This window comes from Pleurodeles waltl, chromosome 9 (genome assembly GCF_031143425.1).
Source record: "Pleurodeles waltl isolate 20211129_DDA chromosome 9, aPleWal1.hap1.20221129, whole genome shotgun sequence".
Taxonomy (NCBI): Eukaryota; Metazoa; Chordata; class Amphibia; order Caudata; family Salamandridae; genus Pleurodeles; species Pleurodeles waltl.
The window spans coordinates 230,764,546-230,783,344 of NC_090448.1; the positions used below are offsets into that span (position 1 = coordinate 230,764,546).

At 42.8% G+C, this 18,799-nt stretch overlaps 1 protein-coding gene across 2 annotated transcripts in view; it reads left to right on the forward strand.

Moving 5' to 3' along the window:
* LOC138259112 (WAP four-disulfide core domain protein 2-like) overlaps window positions 1-18,799 on the forward strand; it is an 86,568-nt gene that overhangs the window by 57,730 nt on the left and 10,039 nt on the right. For both annotated transcript variants that reach the window (XM_069206608.1, XM_069206607.1), the window contains exon 2: window positions 10,659-10,802. In XM_069206608.1, the coding sequence (XP_069062709.1) occupies window positions 10,659-10,802 (144 nt within the window). The remainder of the gene's footprint in view (window positions 1-10,658; window positions 10,803-18,799) is intronic.

Below are 18,799 nucleotides of genomic sequence, written 5' to 3' on the forward strand. Positions count from 1 at the left end.
TTTTCGTATCTTTCTTATGTTTACCTTGGGCATGTAAGAGTGACCAAACGAAAGGGTTAGATCCATTACCAAGGATTCCTTAAGATCCATAGGGTCATTTTTGAGGTTGCTGACAAACATATTTTTTCCCTAGTCAGTTTAGGGTTTTGGATGTGGCACTGTGAACTAGTCAAAACAAACCAACAATTAATTAATATATAGGTAGACTATACTCTATACTCTGAAGTTCTTGTTATGTACCCAGACTTACTAATCTCGGAGGAACCGTATAACACATTGCAGATCAAGTTTGAGGGACAATTGTAATTTTGTGTTGATGCTTATAAGGTTGCTACACAAGTGACAGCCAGCTAAATTATGTGCTGTCCCCACTGTCCTCTTCACACCTGGGGGTGGGTCCAGCTGCTCACCTCTAGGCCCTTTCTCCTGTCTTTTTCTCTACAGGTCCAGGTAGCTTCTAGGGCTTTAGATGATGTATCAATGCCTCCATGATTTCAGTGTTGACGGGGGAGTGACTCTTTTCTCTTTTGTCACCCTCTTTGGTCTTATTTTCTCCATTGATCTCTGGGTCTCTTCTCATCTCCATTCCTTCTTTTTTCTTTCTCTGTCATTGGGGCATCTCAGGGGGTGGGCGGTCTACGCTGCCACCCGCGGTGTGGAATAGTGCTTCTGTGTCAGTGATGGCGATGATGTCCCACTCTCTGGGCCTGTGATTGGGTGTGACACCATTCTAGGGTGATTGAGGGGGGTGTTCTTTTGGGATGGGTTGGGTCATGTTTTTAGCATGGTTAGATGGATTAGCATTTGGTGTGATGGTGAGGAGAAAAAAGTAAAATAAGGGGTCTTGACAGACAGCTTTGGAGGTGTCTGAGGCAGTTTTTCAGTATCAGTGCAGGGTGTGTCATCTTCAGGATTGTCCATGACAATGGCTAACTCTGATGGGAGTCATGGCCAGCACTTGCAAATCCTCTCTTGGAATGACAGTGATATTAAGGCACCTCATAAACATAAGCTAATAAGAGAAGAATTATTTTCCCTGAGGCCACACATCAAATGCCTACAGGGGACCCACCATTCTAGGACTCAAACCTCGCTGCTGGCAGACCTTCATGTTTTACTTCTATTTATAGGTGAAATGCGTCCCTCATGCCTGAAAGGAAATGGGCTGTTATTGGGCATAAGTCGGATGTGAGTGACTGTTGGCCTATTGCGACTATCTTCTGGAAGAATGTTCGATTCTGTATGCATAATCTATGGCCTGAAAGGAGACGACCCATTGGTCTTCAATAGCCTGAGCCTTTGATTGTTTGTGGTGACTTTAATGTCTCTTTTCATCTTGGCATTGACTCTTCACTCCATGGGTTGTTGAGTAGGGCTGAGGGAGTGGGGTGCGCAGCGATTTAGGGACACTGTGCAACAATTAATGACCTCCTATGTGCTTGTTGATATCTGATGCATCTGTCAACCTAGGTAGTTGGGATTTACCTTTTATTCTGCTCCTCATAACTCCTTTCGGGATCAATATATTTTTGTGTCAGCCATTACCTCTTACCGTGCCTGGAAATCGGTGTTAATCTGATACTAATATTAGATCACAACTCACTATCTCTGTTAATCGAAGATCTTCCCAAAACTCTAGCTCTCGTGTTTGGACCTTTGATCAGAGACTTCTTCTTGATGGTGAATGTATTCAGTTCATGAATAATCACTCTAGGAACAGCTAGAGCTAAATGTTTGCTCAGTTCTATTATCTTTGTATGGGATATACTTAAAGATTTTAGTAGGGGACACACATTAAATTATGCTTTGTTTTTTTACCGCAAGGAATCTGGCATGGCCCGAATCCACTATTTCTTGTCTCAATCAAAGATAGAATGGTGCAGTGCATAGTCAGACAAGACTGGCGGCAAGTCACATCTTTGTCAGTACAACTTGCAACCTCTCAAGCCACCCTTAGGAAAATGCTGTGGGATAGATCTGTCAAGAGGATATGGGCTTAGCAACTGTCCAGCTTCGAAAATAATGAAGAGGGCTTCTACTTTAAGGTTAAGGATAGATTATGTACTAATAATATTCATAAAATCAGTAATGCCAAAAATGAGCAAGTCACAGACAAGGAGTACATTAGGGAAGAGTTCCATCGGTTTAATCAAATGCTCTATTGGGAGAATTATGTTGCTCCTACTGAAGTGGTAAATCAGTTTATTGTGGGTTATCACCATCAGAAACTGACCTGGTCACTGCAGGTAAGTCTGGAAGAGCTAATACTACTTAAAGCCGAGACAGAAGAGAGTCAGTTGGATAAGGGCAAAGCCTGTGGCCTAGACCAAATCCCTATTGAATTTTACAGGATCTTCTCACAGGCTTTAGTACCGCTCTTTGTGATCTTTTTAATTGTTTTATTTGTTTGGGCCGGGTGCCGGGATCTTGGGGGGGGGAGATCAATATTGTAATCTTCCTAAAAACAGGAAACGATCCCACGCAATGCAGGGCTTACCATCCAATTTCATTGATCAATGCGAACTCAGGGTCCTCTGGCCATTTTCTGTGGGAAATCTTGGGTGCTTCATAATTTACCCCACAATTTATATCTTGAGTCCAACAACACTATGAAGGTTTAAAGGGTAGGGTTTTCAGCTCTGGTATTCTTTAGGACCCCTAGCAATCACTCGAGGTACTTAGGATAGGTGCCGTCCTTCACCTTAGCTTTTTGCTCTCTATATTGAGCCTTATACTCAATGTCTTAAACTGGGAGAGGCTATTCATCCTTTGCACATACTTTGCCTTGATCTCAAAGTCCTCGCTTAAGCTGATGAAGTGGTTATTTTAACTCAGACATTTTCATTTTTTAGAGCACCCACAATAATTTCTGTGGGAATAAGACCTTCTCATTTTTATAATTTCTAAAGGAATACTTTAGGTATTGCAGTCTTGGTCACATCAAGATGATGTCAGGCGTGCCACACTTTCGTAATAAATATAGAATGTTAGCAATATAGTTGTACATAAGAATACAGTAGGGAGGCAGAGGTCAGGGACATTGACTTGTATAATTGAGAGCAAGTTGACCACCCTGGGCAGGTGTGAGGGGCAGTAGCAGCACAAATGACCGTGGAGGACAGGGAAAAGAGGGGCAGGGGCAACAAACCAACCACGTAGGACAGACACAAGAGGATGTGGCACTATAGCAGGCCATTGTGGGCAGAGGAAAGAGGCAGCGGCAGTAAAACCATACATACCGACAGACCCGATTCAGGGAGGAGACTCACGATCTTTTTAAGCACAAAACTGCTTTATTTTATATTTCTCCTGCCTAAAATCTTCTCTCTTTCAATGTAAGTCAATGGGGAAAATCAATTCCCCTGGTTTTTTTCAAATACTCCCTCTTAGCAAGTTCAAAATGTTGGCAAATAAGATATATTGGATCATGGACTCGGATAACAGAGGGCAGGAGGTAGATGGGCAGGGGGACCAAGCTGACCTTATAGGGCAGGCATTGGGGTTGCAGAAACACAATACAAACAGGGAAAGCTGGATGGCAGTGCAACACAATGGACCATGGAACACAATAGGGAGGGAACAGGGCCATGCACATGGACAACAGAGAGCAGAGGGAAAAGAGGCAAGGGCAGTAAGCTGACCATACCGGACAGACAGGGTGGACAGTTGCAGAATAATGGACCATGAAGGGCAGGAGGGAGGGGCAGGGGCATGACAACAGACCAGACAAGGCAGGAGAGAGGGGATAGGGGACTGCACATGGAAAACGGAGGGCAGGGGGTAGGGCAGGGCAGGATCAGCAAGCTGACCATGGAGGGCAGGCGGCATAGGAACTGAAAGCACAACACCATGGAGGGCAACAGTGAGACTATAATGGCTTACACACAGACAACTGAGGAAAGGCGGGAGAGGGGCAGTAAGCTAACCATACAGGGGAGGTGGGATGGGCTGTGGCAGTACAGAAGACCATGCATGGCAAGCAGGAGGGTTAGTGACCACACAACGGACATGGTGGGCAAGAGGGAGAGGGCAGGGGAATGCAAATAGGGGCACGGAGGACAGAAGGGAGGGGTAAGGACTGGACACAGACAAGATTGAGCAGGGAAAGGGGCTTCACAACAGACCACACAGGGCAGGCAGGAGGAGTAGTTGCAGCACAACAGAGCATACAGGGCACAAGAGAGTGGCAGCAAAATAGACCATGGAGGACAGGAGGGAAGGTTTATGGGCATGGACCTCGAACAGGCAAGGTGGAGGTGGCAGGGACAGGCCACAACCATCTGACCATATTAGGCAGGTGGGAGGGGCAGAGGCTGATCAACAGAACACTCAGAGTAGATAGGAGAGGCAGTGGCGGGTCCATGGAACATGGTTGGCAAAAAGGACATCTTAGGATAGGGGGAAGGAGGGTAGGAGCAGCAGGCTAAGCACAGAGGCTAAGAAGGAGAGCTATAATGAGGCAGAAAATTGGGCAACTGAGGCAGTAGGAGTGGGCAGGGACATCAAGCTAACTGGAGGGCAGTGGAAGCACATCGTACCATGCAGGGTAGAAGGGAGAGGGCCGGTGCATGGACTTGGACAACAGAGGGTAGGGAGGAGTTGGATGGGCCAGCAAGCCAACTGTTCTGAGCAGGCGGTAATGGCAGTGGCAGAACAACAGCCACATATGGCTGTAATGAGAGAGCAGGGACATGGACTTTGGACAATGAATGGCAAGGAGGAGTGGGGGGGTGCAGGAACTGCAAGCTTGGTAGAGGGCAGCATAATTCCAGGCTAGGCCCTGTTTCCACTCCCCACCGTGCATTGCAATGGAAGCTTACTTACTGTAAAAAAAGAAAACCTAGAAATTCACTGAAAAAAACAAAGGTTACAGGAATGTTGTACTTAGGAAATAGAATTTAAAAAAACCTTAGAAATTCACTAGAAAACCAAAGATTACAGGGAATTTATAGTTTGCTTCATATTTTAAATGCACAAAACTGTAGAGATTCGGCAGTTATAATTAGTGATTTCAAGTAACTAAAACTTGTGCCCTAAGGTAACTATAACTCACACCCTTACCATGCACTGCTAATTACCCCAGATATTACATGACCATGACATCTTCTATGACATCTTCTATGACATCATTGATAATATCACTGTAAACTTTGTAGGAAAATTATTGATGAGAAAACTGTGCATGGCGAAGGCGTGAGTTCTAGTTACTTGAAATAACTATAACTATAACAGCTGAATTTCTATTGTTCTGCGCGTGTAAAATCTGAACCAAAGCATAATGTTCCTGTAATCTTTGTTTTTTTAGTATATATATATATATATATATATATATATATATATATATATATATATATATTAAAAAATGAGATTTCATGAAAAAAATCAAAGGTTAAAGCTTATAGTTAGGAACACTTATTTTCTTCTACAAACAACATGTAAACTAAACAAATTTGACCTTGTTACACACTCTATTTAGCTCGCTAACCAGACAACATGTTGTGTCGCAAGTGGAGAGTTGGTATGCTGAGTGTCGCACAGTACAGTGGAGGAGAGTGTTGTAAAGTATATTGTTGTAGAATGGAGTACTGTAGATTGGAACTGAGTGATGTAAAGTAGCATGTAGTAGTGAATCAAAGTGTAGTAAAGTGTTATATAAAATGTTATGGCATGGTGTCTCATATAGTGGAGTCAAGTATCATAGACTGGAGCAATGAGTTGTACAGTGGAATGCCGTGTTAACAGTAGAGTACGGTGTCGTAGACTGTTAGACTGTCGTAGAGTGTTTTAGAGTGCAGTAGAGTGAAGTAGTGTGTCATAGAGTGGAGTATCATCAAGTGGACTGTCGTAGAGTACAGTGGAGGAGAGTGTTGTATAGGGCTCCTGGAGGACTGGGGGGGGGGGGTGCAGGAACTGCAAGCTTGGTAGAGGGCAGCATAATTCCAGGCTAGGCCCTGTTTCCACTCCCCACCGTGCATTGCAATGGCAGCTTACTTAATGTAAAAAAAGAAAACCTAGAAATTCACTGAAAAAAACAAAGGTTACAGGGATGTTGTACTTAGGAAATAGAATTTAAAAAAACCTTAGAAATTCACTAGAAAACCAAAGATTACAGGGAATTTATAGTTTGCTTCATATTTTAAATGCACAAAACTGTAGAGATTCGGCAGTTATAATTAGTGATTTCAAGTAACTAAAACTTGTGCACTAAGGTAACTATAACTCACACCCTTACCATGCACTGCTAATAACCCCAGATATTACATGACCATGACATCTTCTATGACATCTTCTATGACATCATTGATAATATCACTGTAAAATTTGTAGGAAAATTATTGATGAGAAAACTGTACATGGCGAAGGCGTGAGTTCTAGTTACTTGAAATAACTATAACTATAACAGCTGAATTTCTATTGTTCTGCGCGTGTAAAATCTGAACCAAAGTATAATGTTCCTGTAACCTTTGTTTTTTTAGTGTATATATATAGATATATATATATATATATATATATATATATATATATATATATATATATATCTATATATATAAAAAAATGAGATTTCATGAAAAAAATCAAAGGTTAAAGCTTATAGTTAGGAACACTTATTTCCTTCTACAAACAACGTGTAAACTAAACAAATTTGACCTTGTTACACACTCTATTTAGCTCGCTAACCAGACAACATGTTGTGTCGCAAGTGGAGAGTTGGTATGCTGAGTGTCGCACAGTACAGTGGAGGAGAGTGTTGTAAAGTATATTGTTGTAGAATGGAGTACTGTAGATTGGAACTGAGTGATGTAAAGTAGCATGTAGTAGTGAATCAAAGTGTAGTAAAGTGTTATACAAAATGTTATGGCATGGTGTCTCATATAGTGGAGTCAAGTATCATAGACTGGAGCAATGAGTTGTACAGTGGAATGCCGTGTTAACAGTAGAGTACGGTGTCGTAGACTGTTAGACTGTCGTAGAGTGTTTTAGAGTGCAGTAGAGTGAAGTAGTGTGTCATAGAGTGGAGTATCATCAAGTGGACTGTCGTAGAGTACAGTGGAGGAGAGTGTTGTATAGGGCCCTGTCATATAGCAGAATGTATTGTAGAGAGAGGTTGTGTGTCGAGTTTCATACAGTGTAGTACAGTGTTGTAGAGTGGCATTGCATATAGTGGAGTAGAGTGTTGGATAGTGGAGCAGCATAGAGTGGAGTATAGTACAGTAGTGTAGAGTGGGATAATGTGTAGTAGAGTGGAGTATGGTGGAGTGAAGTACTCTGGAGTACGGTAGTTTAGAGTGGGGTTAATTGTCAGTGGAGTGGCATGCTGTATACTGTAGTGGCCTGGATTGCAGTAGACTGGAGTGGCTTGGTGTACAGTTGAGTAAAGTGTCATAAATTGGAATACTGTTTTGTACAGTGTAAAGTAGAGTGGCATACAGTCTAGTTGATTTTTTGTAGAGTGGAATACTATACAGTACAGAGTTGTAGAGGGTTGTACAGTGGATTGGCATACCATGTTATAGAATACAAAGGCAATGGGTGGCATAGAGTGGAGAGGCATACAGTGGAGTAGAGTGGAGTACTGTGTCAGTAGAGTGAAATAAAGTGGGGTGCAGTGGCATACAAAGAGTTGCGTACAGTGTCGTAAAGCGGACCAGTATTGTGGAGTGTAGCACAGTGGCATAGAGTATAGTGTTGTACAGTCGAGTGAAGGGGTATAGACAGAAGTGTTGGAGAGCGGCATACAGTGTAGTCTAATGTTGTAAAGTGGAGTTACATAGATTACGGTAGTGTGTAAAACAGTTGAGCTGTGTAAAGTGGATTGTTGTATAGAGCCTAGAATGAAATAAAGTCTCATACAATGAAAGTAGAGTGGAGTGGTGTAATATAGTGTGGAGTAAAGTATGATAGTGTATTAGTGTGATGTAGAGTGCCACGGAGTGGAGTGTACTGGCATAGCATAGTTAGTAAACTGTTATAAATTGGAGTGGGGTCTTGTACAGTAGAATGGAGTGCTGTTGTGTAGAAAAGTGTCATAGTGGAATTGAGTGTTGTACATTGAAGTGTGTACTTTTATAGAGTGGAGTTATATAGAGTGAAGCAGAGTGTCAAATAATGGAGCGGCGTGGAGTGGAGTACACTACGGTGGCACAGAGTGGATTACCCTAAAATGTAGTAGCATACAGTGAAATAGCGTACAGTGGAATACTGTACAGTGGGGTGTAGAAGAGTGGAGTAGCATAGTGTGGAATAGAGTAGTGGAGATGTACAGTGGAGTAGCATTGATTGAAGTAGTATACAGTGGCGTAGATTGAAGTAGCGTAGCGCATAATTGAGGAAACTGTTATAAACTAGAGTGAGGTCTCATACAGTAAAGTGGAGTGCAGGTGTTGGAAACTGTTGTAGAGTGAAGTAGAATGTTGTACAATAGAGTTTACAGGCATAGAGATGTGTGCAAATTTGAACAGTGAAGTGTACAGGGATAGAGTGAAGTAGAGTCTAGTAGAGTGGCATAGATTGTAGTAGAGTTTTGTAGAGTGGAGTTATATAGAGTGGAGGACAGTACACTAGAGTGGCATGGAGTAGCATACAGTGTAGTGGCATACAGTGGAATTGCATAGTGAAGTGGATTTGAGTGTAATAGTATATAGTGTAGTAGCGTACAGTGGAGTGGTGTATTGTGGGGTGGAGTACAGGGTAATGGCATGCAGTGGAGTGGGATACAGTGGAGGTGGTTAGAGTGGAATACCATACAGTTGAGGGGCAAAGTTTGAAGTTGCGTATAGTCTAATAGCATAGAATGGAGTGGCATTCAGTGAAATAGCATAGAGTTGAGAACAGTGGAGTGGGATAGAGTGGAATAGCATTGAGAATAGTGGAGTAGAGTGGTGTAGATTGGATTAGTATATAATTCAGTGAGGTAGACTGAAACAGCATATAGTGGAGTGGCGTCCAATGGACTAGCGTAAAATGGAGTGGCGTAGAGTGGAGTGTTGCACACTAGAGTAATGTAGAGTGGAGTAGCATATAGTGGAGTGCCATAGCTGAGAGTGGAGTGGTATACAGTTTATTGGTGTAATCTGGAATAACGTATAGCAGAGTGGCAGACTGTGCAATGACGTACAGTGAAGTGGTGTAGACTGGAGTGGTGTACCGTGGCATATAGTAGTGTGTAATAGCATAAGTGGAGTGCCATACATTGGAGTGGGTTCCAATCGAATAGCGTAGGATGAAGTGGCGTAGAGTTGGGTGCCATACACTGCAGTGTCGTAGAGTGGCGTAGTATACAGTGGAGTGGCGCACACACACAGTGGAATGGCGTAGAGTGGAATATCATGTACTGGAGTAGCAAATAGTGGGGTACCATCCAGTGGAGTGGTGTACAGAGGAGAGACGTAGATTGGAGTGGCATACTGTGGCATTGCATGCAATGTAAGAGCGTAGAGTGGGGTCTTGTACAGTGGAGAGGCATAGACTGGAGTGACGTATAGTGGAGTGGCACCATTGGTGTGGCGTTTCGGATGTATGTGAAGATTAGCAGCAATGTAGATCATGGTGCGTAGAGTAACGTAAAACACCTATTGTGCTGCCATATGTTTCTCCAGATTTACCAATCAACTCAGGGCTGGCATGCTGGCCTTGCGTTCCTTTGTAAATCTGAATTAAGTATTTCACTACCCATACAACACCATGAGTGATGCAAGGGTACCACAATCCAATAATACAGCTAGTCCTTAGGTATCTTTTGGACCGTGGTATAATGTGCTAACTTTACAGTATATCATGGGAGATGGTGATGACAAGCCAGTACATATTTGAGTAATGGCTGTTTTTCTGAGAATGAAAAGGCAGCCATATTGTTTTTACTACACTTTGGCTATGTTAGGGCATTAGACATAGGTATGTAGTAGGTCCCTACCTATACTACCACTTTATTAAAGTGCAATAGCTAGGGAAATGTATGTTCTTTTTTTAAATATATTTTTTAAATAAGTTTGCAACCATGTATCTCAGTAGTTTCACAAAATGTTTTGAAATTCTGTGAAAGTACCGAAGTGACAGATGTCATTAAGTTTAAACGCCTTATAACCTAAAAAATACTCAACTGCAGTATCCAAATGCATCATCTCTGCACCATAATGTATAAAGTATAATTCTTGCTGCTAAGTATGGAAAAGCATTAATTGACACTTTGCAACTGCACTGTAGGTTTCAAGTTAACTAATATTTTATTTCAAAATTTAAATCTTTAATTACAATTGTTCTCTAAAATGTGTTGTAATGAGTAGAAATTGAGCCAGATATGCCTTAAACCCTAGTCCACCAAATAACATGTGTTTTGTTTTTGTCACATTCATATGCAATGATTGGCCTGTTGTGTGACAAGCAGCACAACAGAAAATCTTAAGTTAACCATAAATGTACCCCCTTTCACTTCCCTGTACCTTTCTCAGGCCAGTCCATATGCTGGCAGGGCTGAGAGAAGCACTGGGGCTATGGCAGGAGGGGCACACGTGGTGGCAGGTGGTGACTCCTGCTGCAACACCTTAACAAATCCTGGCCACTTCACTATATTTATTTTTAAAACACTGTGTGTATTCCAAACGGAAACTGGAAAGACCTTGAAAAAACATATAACATAAAATGTCCCATGTTTTTTTTTCCAGAGAGGCCGGGTGTGTGCCCACCCATTATTGGCATGGTGTTGGAGGCCTGCTCAGATCTCTGCAAAGTTGATGCAGACTGCCCTGACACCATAAGGAAGTGCTGCAAGACAGGCTGCAACGGAATGTCCTGTAAAGTGCCCAACGGTAACAGAAATGCTTAAAAGACTTTTTGACAATCCATAAACATGTGCCATCTTGCAGAATCTTAACCCATTTCATTGTGGTCCATGATTTATCAATGGAGAAGTAAACTTAAGGATGTAATCTAGTTTTATAGGCACAACCCTTGGAATCGGGCATTGTCAGAACCAAACTCAGGTCTAACAGTCAACACATTTGCAGTTTTAGGAAACATTCTATCTGTGACTCACTTTATCACCTGTATTGTGGTCAGGTTATGGTAAATGAAGATACAGGGCAAACAGAAGTATTGATGAAACAGAATAAGATTTTTTCACAAGGAAGGAGTCTCAGGTTACAGGTAGAAGATGTTATGAAGATAGCAGAAAGGCCCCACCGGGAGCAGCATCCAAGTTAGGTGCACAGTCGTTCTTCTCTTTTTTAGGTCAGAAATTGGAAGAGGAAAAAAATTATGAACAGGAAGAAGTGATCACCGCCTGAAGAGGAGACGAACTGAAGTAGTCACGGTTGCAGACTGAAGCAGCAAACAGTGGGTTCTTCAGGTTGCCTCCTCTTCAAAGGGTGATGTCTTCTTCCTATTCATCATTGTTTTCCTCTTCAGATTTTCGACCTAAAAAGAGAAGAAGGACTGTGTACCTAACCTTCAAGAAAGAAAAGAATGTCTCATTATTCAGTCAATTTTGGCTGTGAAAACTTCCTCCATACTTAAACGTTGTTATTTCTATTAACCCTCATTGTATTTCAGGTGGCTCTTGGATACTTACTCGAGTATCTGTTTGTCAGCTTCATTATTGTATACAAATTTTATTTTGCATTTTATTCCCCAGGTTATTAATCTATAGTGCAGCACATAGCGCCACCAACATTTTTTCTAGTTTCACCAGCTGAGCCTAATCTAACCTGGTCAAAATGGAAAAAAGTTTTTGATAATTACCTAAAGTTATATCTTCTACATGATCGTCTCTTGATAACAGTACAGAGCTGTTTACAAGAGATGATCATGCTCCTGCAGTAGCGCTGTAGTCTTCACGAAAGGTCCTTTTTCTGCTTGTTGCCACTGTGGTAAATGAAGATGCAGAGTAAACAGAAGTATTGGTGAAACAGGATAAGATTTATTCAGAAGGAAGGAGTCTCAGGCTACAGGTAGAAGATGTTTGAAGGTATAGAAAAGCCCCCACTGGGTGCAGCATCCTTGCTGCTCAGCCCATGCCTTCCAACTGACACTCACTCAAGCCATGCACACAGCAGCATTCTATTACCTCACAGTCTCACTGGCTAAGCAGCAGGGGACATATAACTAGGGAGAATCCGCATCGCGTAGAAATGAGGATACCACAATGGGTTGACTTCATTTTGGACATGTATCAAATTTGGCCTGGCTAACTGTGGTGACGTTGTCAAATTGTCAGTCATATTGAAATTGAGGTTAAAGTCCACTCATCCAGCTGTTTAGGATAGACATCAATAATAGACGGTATTAAACAAGACTGGTAGCAAGCAAAGATGTTGGAAAAAAGAACATATCTGATTCTTATATTACATGAACTGCAGTTGATCTGTAAACATGCGTAAATTGACCTATAGCAAGTGAGAAAAAGGTTTGAGTTATGTCCGACTGGAGACCAAATTTAGCTTAGTGCTGGGCAGTGCAGCCCATGGCCAACAAGACAGTCTACATTCTTTGAAACCAGTTTACCCTTAGGTTAGAATGAAGCTGTACCAGCAGCAGGTGCGGAGTCACAGATAGCTCAGAGTCACTGGGGTGTTAGGTGTTTAAACAAGCATTGATAAAGGTAGTAGGGCTCACCAATTCATGACCTATTGGCTTTGTCAGTATTTCATTTTTTGCCATATTGTACTGCAACACTGGCTTCAGTGCAGCATAGCTGAAAGTAAAAACATGAAAGAGCTGTGACTCAGTCAGCGGTGGCTCTTTCATAGAGCTTTTTTTCTTTACTTTCAGCCATCTTGCAACATGGCTAAGAAACATTGACAAAGCCAATAGATCTTTCATAGGCAAGACCTATTGCCTTTGCCAATGCTTGTTTTTATACAGCGATTATACCGTTTTGCAGCTTTCTAGTACAGTAAAACAGGTGTCAGATTACATAGGGTAAAGTCAGCGCAGTGCACAGGATTACGGCAAGAATGACGTGCACTGACGAAAAGGTGTTAAAAAGATGTCTCAAGTGACTAATTGCAAACATTTTTGCACTTTCTGGAGTGTGCAAAATCGCACTGTACCCATGTTGCAGTGACTGATAGGCCCCTGGGTGAATTACGTTTGATTGGTTCCTCTGTCCTGCTATCGAGCCCGCTGAGGTCAGAAAGGAGTCATTATTTGACTAAAACTCACTCCAGCACTAAAAAAGTAAGTTTCAGATGAATTGTAAATTAATAAAATTAAAGGTGGGATGACAACTCAAGCTTATCTCAACTGAGTCGCAATGCCAAAGAAATGCTGGTCTGTAGGTCTAGCTTTGGAGCAATGGATGGCAAATCTAGATCACATCTTCACGGAGAACAGACTTGGGGGTGGGATGCAAACTGCAGGCTTTGTAACTGGTGCTTGCAAGAAAGACCCATGGGATGTTTAGTGGTGCACCATCAGCAGGTTCTCCGTATGTCCACGGCTGTCATATATTTTAAGAAAATGACTGTCTTGTTTGGACCCGTGATGGGTCCAGTAGTTATTGTAATGACCTCTGTGCAAATGTAGCCGAATTAGTAATAGGTTTGTTGCAAAAAGACTGAGCCAAGCCTCAAAACAAACATTTCAATGCGTCATGTTAGCTTGTTTGTTCGACTCGCAGGCTCTCAGTCAAAAAGAGTGACTAAATAGTGTGCTAAAAGATTACCACACCTAAGCACTTATTCTGTTTTAGGTTTGAGCTCAGACCCAGAATTGGTTGTCTCTTGCAGAGCTTCATTTCAATTGTCCTATTTTCTAGTTTGTTTTTAAATACCTTTTGTTTTAAAAAGCTATAGCTTTGACTCAATGGCAATCCATTTTATTGTGGTAACGACATGTCTTAAAGTATCTGAGTGATAAACTTATACCGCCTCCTGGAGTAAGCCTCGACTGCTCACCCTCACAACTCTTTGAGAATCACGTACCGACAGACACCAACTTTGTTATCCTTTCTGCAGTCATACCTCAGGATGCGCAACACCAGTGATAAAGAACTATAACATCACATGCACAGAACAAGAAAGGGCTCCACAAGGGAAAACTTTCACCTCCTCCCTCTTAAACTGTCTTAAAATTCAAATCATTTTTTTTTTTAAATGTTATTCTGTTTTACAGCAAATCAACACAAACAAGTCAGTCACTGAGCACAGTGTACAATAATTCCATGAGCACTTACAGGCAGATGTGCAGGTCGAGCGTGGAACACATGCTAAAATCCCCATGTCAGACCAGTTGGACACACATATCAAAAGGGCCCCAATGACCACCTTGCGCCTCAGAGGGCAATAGTATCCGTCCTAGTGAGCGGGACAGTAGGTACTCCGTTGAGCCCCTCCTGCTGATGTGCCGGTGAGTGCATGGACTGTGGGATCGAGTTATTATCAGGCACAACGTCCTCTATTGTGCCCCCACCATGACTTTCCTTCCATCGACTACCTCCCGCACCCCCCAACATCTGCTCAAACTAAGGGCAGCCCTTGCTGGCAAACCCCACCTTCTCAGCATTCATGCACCTGCCCATACCCACCTCCCAATGAGGTTTAGTAGGCACTGATGAGCTACCCAACACCGGCACCACATAACTCTTTGCCACCAGTAGACCCAGTTGGTAGAATAGGAATTGACGTAGGAGAGCCGTATCACGGGGGAACCCAAGAGTATGAAGGTGGGGTCGAGAGGGCCCCGCTATCTACAAAGGTGTGCAGCTCATCCGTGATCAGCATCTAGTACTCTTGGTGTCTGGGGCACTGCCACAGCGTGTGATAAAATGTACCCTCCATATTGCTCCACTTAATTCAAATCAGTTTTGACAAACATAACTTGGCAAATTGATTTAAAATATAATTTGCTATGAACATTGCTAATAAAAATCGTCAGAGAGATCAAAGAAACCTCTTTGAACAGTTGGGTTCTTGTTGGTATAGCACAATACATGCGTATGCATGGGAATCTAATCAGATTGACTTGATCCATTGACTAATTCTATCCCAGCATAGTTGAAATGTATGGACCAACAAAACGAAGAATTGTTTTAAAGGTTGAGGCATCTTTAGGTCAGAGCACGGGAAGAGGTGGAGGGACAGCAAAAGCATAGTGACAAAGGTGTGGCGAAGAGAAATAAGATACATCCAAGAGATTAGGTATCCCAGAACTGCTGGTAATGAAGCCAGGTACCTAACAGCTTCACACCTTTACTTAGTCTTCTTCCCACACATCATTTGACAGATAGTCCACTTGAAGTAACGAGCACAGTTCTCTCACCTAGCATTATTTGTGCTGTCCTCTATTAATTCTGTAGCTGCTTCCTACTGAGGTGAATATATATTTTTGGTGTGCCACTTTGAGGGTAACCGGGTGGTTGAGCGTGGACTGGACCTCAAACATGCATATATCTCAATAAAGAGCAAGTGGAATTATGCGGCAGTGGAAGACCAAATTATGTGGGAGTGTTGACTAAATTATGTGGCAAAAAAGGCAAATTATGCAGCATAGTGTGGCTCATTTTTTGATTGTGTTATGTCATTATTTTGTCACTTTTACAAGTGTTGAACTCTGTCAGGGTAAATGTTCCACCTCATTAGTATTAGTTCAACACCCAAATACAGTGAGAAGCAACTGTAAGATGACCAATCAACCTTTGTTAAACGCTTTCTTGTTAAATGCCTACCTCTGCGCAGCAACACCTGTCATCACACTTTTTGTAACTTTTGATCTGCTTGCAGTAGAAGCAAATTTTTTGTTAAATACCTGCTGCAAAATATGCAGCAGGTAAATTAAGTCGCAAATCCATAATTATGCAGCAAACACGTCGGCACTACATAATTCCAATAGCCTTACCTACAGGTCCTCTTTACTTAAGAAGGCCTCTACGCTTAAGTTTAGAATTAAAAGCATTAGGTTTCCAGCACACAACTTTATCTCTTATAAGTAACTGCTTCTATGTAATCTCTATTTTGTGGTGACTTCATCACCACCTGGAGTGCCTTTCTGACCAATGCTTGTCTCCTGGCAGTCACAGGAGCACTTTGAAGGTATGAGCACTTGAATAGTACGATGACATCAGTCCACACCAGGGCCTGCTTTCAGTTTTTTATCTCTCTACAGTGACAGGCTCGCCTCCCATTCACACAGATTCCTGCCGTTGTGGAGTAAGGAAATGAAAAAACGACTCAACTCTGTTTGGCAATATAATATGGGCTTTTATGAATTACGGCCGGGAGGGCAGCTCAGCGACTGATACCGCACTCAACTTCGTCATCACAAACAACATCTTTTATAGTCTCAGAATACCTTGTATGCGTCTTATCACTTGTTATGCATATTCATTTGAGTGCTTACTTGGTACATTGTTATCTCTGCCTATTTTAGCACAAAGTAATATTTCTCCTTGGGAAAGCATCTAATTATGCGTTTACAGGAAAGCGAAGGTTACACATCTGTCATGGATACATTTGCTAATAATCACTGTGCTTCTGATCGCACGTTCTGAAGACTATCAGTATGTCCTTCCTCAGCTAGTTCCACACTTGGAAACATTTCTGTCTATCCTCCCTTGCACAGCTGTTGGCCTTCAAGCATCAAAGCTTATCATGTTCCCTTTCCAAAACCCTCATGATGTACACTTTGCCCTTGTGAACGTGGATCAGAATGTGCGCCCTCCCTGTGAGCGTGTTATCAGGTTATGGCTCAAGCTTTCGTTTTGTGGCCTTCTTCAAGCTGCATTATGAATAAATGTTTCTGTTTGCCCCTGTCCTTGCACCCCCAGCATCCTCTCTATCCTTGGCTCTCTATTTGGACATCATGAGCATTTTAGGCCTGTACTCTTATCTAACCATGTACGATTCTGCACATTTTCCTCCTGGTTCATGCATTAGCAAAAGTGGGCCTTCTCCTTTTTCCATATTTTCAGCAACACTGCCAACCCCAATAATATAATGCATTACCTTACACCAGCTGTTACTTCATCTGGGATTTATTGCCCTCCCCTCATGTCAGCATGCACTAAGTTAGGCACTCCATTTGTATCTCCAAGTTTGTTTGCACAGCACCATGTCTTACTGCATCCTCCATCTACATCTGCAACCTACATCTGGGTTCATCAGGAGTGGGGTGGACATATGGTACACAGATAGAACCCCAGGTAGGCTCAGGCACAAGGGATGGTGGGCTGAAGAATCATCAGCTATCCAAACTGGCAAAAAGCCCGGAAGGAACACACACTTTTCTTGTGGACGCTGGTAATTTGCCACCCCACCGCCCAAATGCCCCTGGAGACTCACTTGTCCGGCATACTAGAGAGCTAGCTTGAACACATTTTCCAGGGAAGCTATGAGCTCCCATTCCATCACTGTTACTAACAAAGTTAAGCTCTGTCCTTAATTCTCAGATACAAGTTAAGAATGGTGTTCTACTTTAACCCATATTTTGTTTCAGGTCTTCCTTTGTGAAGTGGGATGTTGGGGGAAACTGTGGTGCATGTTGCACAGGGCGCACTGTTTGTGAAATGCAGGCCTGGGGTACACTGCTTGTCCCGTCCTAGCACCATTCTTACCTCAGGCAGAGGCCATCGCCCGGCAGGACCTTGTGTGTGCAGAACACTCTCCCCCTCTCTTCTTGGAAAGCACAGAGAAGGATGACTAAGATACACCTGCGTGCCAATACAACGCACAAGTGTTGGTGCCATATCAGTCTAACTGGCATCATCATAACATGCCAACGTCCTCGCACATTCGTGGTAATGGAGATTGCAGACACCCTGTCTGTAGGGTGTGGCACATGTCAGTAACAGATGCAGAAAAATACCCTGCGGGATGCTAGAGCAGCTAGAGGCTCAAAAGTAACCGAGCACTTTGTAACTAGGGAGGGAGTCACCGCTGCCACCTTTCACTTTGTAGAACTAACAACTGTCGGGAAATAAGCAGGTTAAGTCACACACATCCTTATGAAGACCTAAGGCCAGGTCATGTTTTGTGTTGGGGGAGTCTAGGCACAGTGGTGTAACAAAACTTGAGGAGGCCCCCTGCAAAATACATTGAAGGGGCACTAGAATCAGCCAGGAGTGCTCAGGGCAGGGGCCAGCTGCCCCTGTACGGAGGCAGCTGTGCTGAGGAGGGCCCCTGGAGTTCAACCGCACACCTCAGGGGCTAATGTTACGCTACTGGTTAGTGCATAAATGGACAACTAGCATAGGAAGAAGCAAGTGGTGGGGTTACTACAATAAATTAGTAGATGTACACCAAGGGTCAGATTCATGTGCGGTTTGTGCCTGTGCAAAGGTTCCAGAAATTATGAAAACTGCAGTAAAGAGTTTTGTGCTGGAAATTTAGCTAAAAGTAATATAAATAGGGCTTTGTGCAGCTTTGCATTGCATGGGGGTGCAGGGCACAACCACACTACCACCAATGGCTTTCTTTTGCAAGCACCTATCTACATAAATCTGCAGACAAGGCTTTGCACCAAAAATCACCTCCTTGAGGCGGGTGCAAAGTAACTCAAAGATTTATTTTCCCCAAACATTCCCAAATTTGCATGTGTGATGCACTGTACAGCACACTTACAAAAAGCAGTGATGTAATATAAACCGCCACAGCTCCTGCGGTGTGGGGGGGCCCTGAGCACCAGAGGACCCTCCTCAGCAAAAGTGGTAGGTGGTGGGCTGGGGAGGGTACCCACCTCCATTTTCTTTGCAAGGGGGGCCCCTAAAGTTTTGTTAAACCACTGACAAAAAAGGGGAAAGTTTTAAAGTATGCCTAAGCATAGAAATTTGTACTAGAAAGGTACCCTGCCAGGGCAAAACCTGTGCTAGACA